Below are 7733 nucleotides of genomic sequence, written 5' to 3' on the forward strand. Positions count from 1 at the left end.
GTCCCCATTTGAGACAGTCTTAATACAAAATCCAAAGAATTGCACATTGGTTACACTTCTCGATAAAACAAAAAAGAAAAGGAAAAAAAGCCTTACGTAGCTTAGGGGTTGTTTGTTTACCTCTTAATAGTTCCATTAAGAGGCGACCTATGAATCGTGAAGAGGTGAATCTTGTTTGACAAAAAAAAGTCTGTCACTTAATAGTTTTAAAACCCTCTGAATGATTTTGTATCCTAAACCTCCCTTAACCATTCAACACCCTAATTTCATTGTAAATAATTACCAAGCAATAATATTTCATTTTGCATTATATCATGAGTCTCTTAATCATTCAGCACCAAATCATTCAGCAACTACCAAACAACCCCTTAGTAACAAAGGAGCGGGACGATTCCACTTAATGACAAGACATGTCTCTGGTTTGATCACATCCCCTGCTAGCCTTAATTGCTGAGTGAGCCAAAAAATATCAATTCAAACTGATGTCATTGGAAGCGGGTTTCTTACAAGGTCGATTTGGTTGCTAGAAATCAATTTTTTGGCTCAAATTCAGAAAAGGAAATTCGTTGTTACATTAAATACGAACCAAGACAAATTTTGTTAAATAAATTAGGGGGTGTTTGGGAAAAGCTCCCAAACTGCAAGGGGTGTGTTTGAAACTTTCATAAAATAATATTTGATAACATCATATGGGAAGCATTAATACAAGAAAAACTAAAATTCTTGGGCATCATGAAAAATTTCTTGCGAAGAACCAGCAACAAAAGTCAAATCCATTCACTCATTCAAAGCACGCGCAATTGCAGTGAGTGGGTGCAGAGTTCTTGTGAAATTATATTCGATTTCGTCATGATCTGGGTAATGCAATTTCATCATTAATTACGTAGTTGCTTTATAGAAATTTTATAGATCAGAGAGCAAATTAATTACACCCCTATTTTAATAATCTGGAGCTAAAAGCCAGATACCCAGCTGTGTTTTTTTGCCTTTCTTTCCCCCCTTCGATCTTCACTAGGAGGAGAGAGCGTTGTTTATTTCGTCTAGGGTTCTTCCTCTCTTTCTCTCTCTGAAAATATTTATATTTTAAGGAATCGCCATTAACGACGAAAGAGAAGAGGTGAAGAACTCACTAGTATCTAAGACTCTGTGAGCTCTGCATCGTAAGATCCTGATTTTATTTCTTTTCGGGATCATTAATGGCGGAACTGCTTTGCTCCTTCAATAAGGTACTTGTTGTTTCGAATTGGGTGTTGATTATTTTCATCTGTTCTTCCCTCTTTGTTTATGTTGTTGATAATATCATCAAGTTTAGAAGCCTTTTATGTAGAAATTTTGAGGTTAGCAATTGATGCAAGCTTCTAAATATTGTGAAATTTGATGCTGTTCTTGCATTTACTGATCTGGGGTTCTTGGGAACATGAATATTTTGGTTTTTGGGTTGAGATTTTGGTTGAAATTCGAAACCCAATTTGGAAAATTTCCAATTGCTGATGTCATTTAGCAGTAGAACCAGATAGGTTTGAATGATTTTTCAAGTTTAATTGGATTTATATGTTTGAATCATCTTAGATTTGCATTGTGTTCGATGATATTTGCCTTTGAGATTCTGTAATTACTGTTCTTTTAATACTTCAATTTGACCATAAATATGTCCCTTGATTTGACCTTTATTGCTTAAGGGGCTGTTTGGTTGGTTTTTCATTTAGTCCTGTATGGAGAAAACAATCTATGTGGATTAATCTGTCTTAATAGCTCAAGAAGGTTTTTGTTTGGAGGGTATTTTCATAGATGAAGTGTTTGTGTTTTTTAATTGGGAGGGACAGATTTGGAAAAAACTTGGCTTTCTGCATAAAGCTTCGTATAGAAGCTTAATGAATAAGCCACTTCCTACAAATTATTAAGCCACTATCAGACGTATATGTATAGCTGACCGAATAAGATGTGGGCCCCGTTAAGCTCATTAAGCTGCTAACAAACATACCCTTGCTTTCTTGAATTACAGGACTCTCTTACAATCAAACCTCTAAAAAAGTCTTCATTGGTGTTGAGATTGATGCTATCAGCAATTGCAATGGTGTGTGGTATTTATATATGTTCTATATGTTTAAAGCAAATGAACCTGCAAAACAAGAGCAAGTTTTTATTGTTTGAGGACTTCAAGAGGCCCTGTTACGACACCATTATCGATCGTTCTCAAATCCCTTATTTGCATTACCCAAAACCAAAAACTTTCAACAGGTAAATCTTCGAAAAATGAAAACCCATCTTTCTGTTTGTAAAGATTTGTAAGTATATCTAGTTTCTGAGATAAAATACGGTTGAATTCAGGTCTGAATGTGCTGGAAATCCCGTTCGTTTGTTTGCAATTGTATCTATGCAAAGATCGGGAAGCGGATGGTTTGAGACTTTTTTGAATAGTCATTTAAACATAAGCTCGAATGGTGAGATTTTCGGGCCAAAGTTTAGGAGGAATAATGTTTCGTCCGTTATTCAAACGTTGGATAGAGTTTACAATTTGGATTGGTTTACTAGTTCTTCCAAGAATGAGTGTTCGGCTGCAATTGGTTTCAAATGGATGCTTAATCAGGTATGCGATCTTTTAAGCATCTTCGGATTTTTGAAGCTTACGGAGAACAGATTGGTGTTTCTTTTTGCACAATGATTTTTGGATTCCTATTATTACATTTAATTCACAGTTATTATAAAATTGGTTTCCATTTTTACCCTTGTAAGTTATCCAACATTTAAACTGCATTCATCGAAGAAAGAGTGAGGTAGGCAGGTGAAAGAATTGTAGAAGGTTTTAAGGTTTTTATTTGACATGGGTAGTTTACTACTTTACCTATCTTGTCCCATCTCACTGATTTTTGTTTCACCTATTTTGGTGGGACAAAAAAGCTGCAGTTTCATCCTACTCTGTTCGGTCTTGTTCCATTCTAACAACAAGTTTTTGTTATGTATTGTCGCATTTTCTCCTGCGTACCAAACACTCTTATAAAATTAGTAGTGAGCTTCATGTTTATGGATAATTGCAAGAGCTGGTATTTATGATTCCGTCATATATCTTCTAAGAAACCATACTTTATGACAATGCAGGGATTGATGCAATATCCTAAAGAGATTGAACAATACTTCAATGATAGGGGTGTTAATGTAATTTTCCTCTTACGAAGAAATGTGTTGCGTAGATTGGTTTCGATGCTAGCAAATTCCTTCGATAAAGATGCTAAGCTTCTAAACGGAGTCCATGTTTCTCATGTACACTCACCCGAGGAGGTACCTCTCCCTCCCAACAATCTACACAAATTTTAGAAATTTGTAATTATTACATTTTTTAATTAACTAAATGACAATTTTAACCTTAATAAGATAGAGAGAAATGAATTTCTCCATCTCATAGTTAGGAATATAATTAGAAAGTAGACACTTATTTTGGGACAAACTAAAATAGAAACTAGACACTTAATTTGGGACGGAGGGAGTATATGATTTCCCCATATATATATAGGTGAAGGATTGTGTGAGAAGGGAAGTTATGGTGAAAAGCGTAAGAAAGAGATCTGAACCCTTGATCACTTTTAATCTCATGTCCACCCATGAACTGCTCTTTAGAAGGGAATTGATACGGTGCATCTCGGTGCACCTCATTGTGTTGACATTCAATTAGGATTGATCCAAGGGTGGAGATCTCTTCTTACGCTTCTCAGCATAACTTCCCTTCTCACTATCAATTAGGATTGATCAAAGGGTGGAGACCTCTTCTTACGCTTCCTACGATAACTTCACCCTTGAATCAATCCCGATTGAATGTCAACACTAATGAGGTGCATCGAGATGCACCAGATCAATTCCCTTCTAAAACATAGTTCATGGGTGGGCATGAGATTAAAAGTGATCAATGGTTCAGATCTCTTCTTACGCTTCTCACCATAACTTCCCTTCTCACACGATCCTTCGCCTATATCTATTTATACGCACATATATGGGTTAGGTTCCGGTGAGAAAGGTAAGAAGGGATCTCCACCTTGGATCAATCCTAATCGAATCTCAAGACTGATGAGATGCACCAGATCAATTCTCGTATCAAGTGCAATTCATGGGGTGGTTCAGATCCCTTCTTATGCTTCTCACATTAACTTCCATTCTCTCACAATGCTTCATCAACATATGTGTGTGTGTATGTGTATATATATATAGGCGAAGGATCGTGTGAGAAGAAGAGTTAATATGAGAAGCGTAAGAAGGGATCTGGACCCTTGATCATGTTTATCTCAAACCCACCCATGAATCTCGCTTGATACGGGGATTGATCATGTGTATCTCGGTGCATCTCATCCTAATGTGCATCCAAGGGTGGAAATCCCTTCTTACGCTTCTCATATTAACTCTCCTTCTCACCGGAAACCAACCCATAATAAATAAGCCCTCATCATTTCCATAAATATATCAATTGATTGGTCTGTATTGTTTGTAGCAATGTCATGGTCTGTATTTGAAACATCCCCCCCCCCTCTCTCTATATATATATATGCGCATATATTGCTCATGAACACAACTTCCTTTTTATCTACTTGGTGGACTCTTGTTTTCATAGATTTTCTTACTTCTTACAAATTCATTAAATTTGCATGATCTTGTTCATTCAGGCTGATTTACTTTCAAAATACAAGCCTGAACTCAACATAACATCGTTGAAATCGGATTTAAGAGGGATGGAATCGACAGCCGAGAAGGCACTCAACTACTTCAATAGCACTAGACACATCATAATATACTACGAAGATCTCATGAAAGATCCCTCTGTAAGCATCACTCATTTCAAAATCCGTCGTCTTTATTTTCTTTAAATTTCCTATCACACGGGTTCGCCTTCATTTTTATGTTATGTATTCCTATCATTGCGCAAATTCTTGAGGGCCAGCTCAACTAGCAAACGAAAGCCAGTCCTTGGGGCTCCTCCCTCATGGGTCGCCAGTTGTCTCTTCAAGGCCACTAGGAATTTTCCTGACTAGGGATATTAACTTCAGGACGTGTTTGGTACGCGGCAGTATATTATAGGACATTACAAAAACTTGTGTCCCATGTTTCGTGTGACAATTAGATTGGGATTGGACATGACCGAGTTGGACCAAAAATGCATTTTTTCTGTCCCCCCAAAATAGGTGGAACAAAAACCAGGGTTATGGGATCGGTAAATTACTAAACTACCCATGTCACATTAAAACACTAAAACCTTACACAATTATTTCACACACCCACCTCACTCTTGCCCGTCCAGTCATGACTGCGTACCAAACGCTTGAGGGCTCCTCTCCGTAGGTGCCAGTTGAGTCTTTTCAGGGCTATTGGGGATGTCCTGGCTGTTATCTTTTAAGACTCCATGAGATTAGTCAAGGTGCACGCAAGCTGGCCCGCACGGAAAACTTTGAATCTGGTGCAAGAAAGCTGATGGGTACGCTCGTTTCTTGTTTCTAACTGCAGCAGAAACTAATAGAAGTCGAAGATTTTCTAAAGCTGCCACGAATGAATTTGACCAGCCAGCAGGTCAAGATACACAAAGGATCTTTATCAGAACACATCAAGAACTGGGAAGAAGTCAACAAGACTCTCACTGGTACAACTTATGAGAAATTTCTTCAAGCTGATTATTAGAATGAACCCATATGTAAATAACCTCTGTTACAACTAATCAAAAACCCATAGAAAACCGAGATACCAAAAATGGCGGGTTTTTTTTTCCTCTTCGTATAGTCTTGTTTCTTTCGAGATTTCCATTAGGTTATACGTTTCTTGATGAATTTAGGGGTGTTTTAGGGTTTTTGTTTAGGAAGATTTTGAGAAAGTTTTAGTAGGGTAGGAAAATTTTAGGGGTTAGAATTTAGATCTTTGAGATATAGAGATACATGTATCAAAGTCTATTTGACAATGAACATCTTAGTTCTATTTGGGTTTTAAAGATTATCTTGTTATAATCTTTTGAAGTTTATGCACTTAAACTTCATTATTTTGTCGCTAAATCGGGATTATTTGAGCCGATTGGATTTAACCGAATGATCTATATAGATTTGGATTTTAACCGATATTTGAGTTCGGATTGTAGTTTTAGCGTGGGGGTGGTTCGACATTGGTCGTTGATGTTTGGTATGGTTTTCGATTAGCCATTTATGGTTGTAATAGTTTCAGTCAATTGGTTCTTGGTCAATTTGATTTTGCTTACTTAGGGGCCCGTTTACTTACCAGGTAGGTGCTTACCGAGTAATTTTTCTCACCGGACGAACATGACAAGGCCAAAAGAATCTTACATGGTAAGAGCGATGTTAAGGATAGAGAGTCTTACCCGGTAAGTGAGGGTGAAGACTCTTACTCGGGTAAGCGCTTACCATATATATTGTTGCATACGATACCATTTTGATATACTACAATCTTACCCAAAAAATAAATTATAATGTTGGTTTCTAACGGTAAACACTTACCGGGTAAGCATTTAGGTAAACAGCCCTTAAGAGTCGGGATCAAGTCAGAACTTTTTACTTTTGTAAGAATAGGAGTGGACCTATGAATGCCCAGATGGGTCCCGTGTATCTGATCAACTGATTTTTGCAAGTACAATATTTTTTGGGGTATGAGAGGTGCACATGCCAAAACTTTGAAAAGTGCTTTGAGATATTAAAAAATACAAGGGAGATCAACTGAAAAAGACCCTGAAAATCAACCAAAAAACTTAAAAATATCTCGAAGTGTGAAATTTGGTCACGTTAGACAACTTTACGGACATTTGATCATTCTTAACGGTGCATTTGCTCAGCAAAAATCCTTGGTCTCCTAGTGTGCGAGAAAGTGAGAACAAATGAAGATACTTTTATACGGTATGAATATTGTAATTTTTACATCATCTTTAACGGTATCGTGGAAGGTTACTGATTTTGGGCTGAAAAGTTGTCTTGGGCTCATTTGGATTAAGAAAAAGAAGTGGGCTAAATCCAATTTGCTGAAAGCCCAATAGCCCATTATATATGATAACCCAATAACCCTATTTATATTATTTTACCATTATTAGTTTATAAATTATTTTATTTATTAATACAATTAGTTTATGTTTAAATTAAAACTATTTTAATCAATTCTAACAAACATAAATCTAAATTAAAAATTAAATTATTAACTCATAATTTACATAAATATGTTTTTATATTTTATTTAATTGAAATGAAAAAATTATATTAAATCGAAATAAAGAAATTGTATTTGGTTACTTTTATTAGATTGTAGAGTGGTGGTTGAAGTGGCAATAAACAGATAAACCACTTTCCAAAATTACTGGTATTTAAAATGTAATTGCAGAAACTGATATGCAACAGTTCTGAGTATGAAAGTGGTTTAAGCTTAGGCTCCAAAGATCAAAAGTGCCTATAAGTCTCAGGTTCAAATTCAAGTAGAAATAAAAATCCCCCTGTGGCCACAGAAGTTCAAATGCGGTGACTTCGGGCTACCCGCAAAGCAGGTGGTTGTCCTGGGATTAGTTGGCTCATATAGCGGATTAGATATCTAGGTTAATAAAAAATAGATGATTTGGAGTGACTAAATTCGGATAAATTAAAAAAAAATGTAAAGTTGATTTTAAGTTTGGAATCAGTAGATAGAATTAGAAGATTTCTGAAGCAATTTAACCAAAACGTGAAAATAAAATTTCCTTTTAATTTCAATTATTACTGATTTCAGCCTTTCTATGTTAT

General features: G+C 36.0%; 1 protein-coding gene across 2 annotated transcripts; it reads left to right on the forward strand.

Moving 5' to 3' along the window:
- Window positions 1–768: 768 nt before the first annotated feature.
- LOC112513554 (nodulation protein H-like) lies at window positions 769–6001 on the forward strand. 2 transcript variants are annotated; one of them, XM_025119851.1, is made up of 7 exons: window positions 779–858; window positions 1089–1226; window positions 2003–2238; window positions 2329–2587; window positions 3097–3276; window positions 4647–4802; window positions 5482–6001. In XM_025119851.1, the coding sequence occupies exons 2-7, from the start codon at window positions 1197–1199 to the stop codon at window positions 5650–5652; spliced, it is 1032 nt and encodes a 343-aa protein (XP_024975619.1). In that variant the 5' UTR covers window positions 779–858; window positions 1089–1196; the 3' UTR covers window positions 5653–6001. The 2 variants fall into 2 exon arrangements, with proteins under 2 accessions (XP_024975620.1, XP_024975619.1); XM_025119852.1 differs by having other exon boundaries at window positions 769–1226; window positions 5485–6001.
- The last annotated feature ends 1732 nt before the right edge of the window (window positions 6002–7733 follow it).

Source organism: Cynara cardunculus, assembly GCF_001531365.2.
Source record: "Cynara cardunculus var. scolymus isolate 2C chromosome LG 5, CcrdV1, whole genome shotgun sequence".
Classification (NCBI taxonomy): Eukaryota; Viridiplantae; Streptophyta; class Magnoliopsida; order Asterales; family Asteraceae; genus Cynara; species Cynara cardunculus.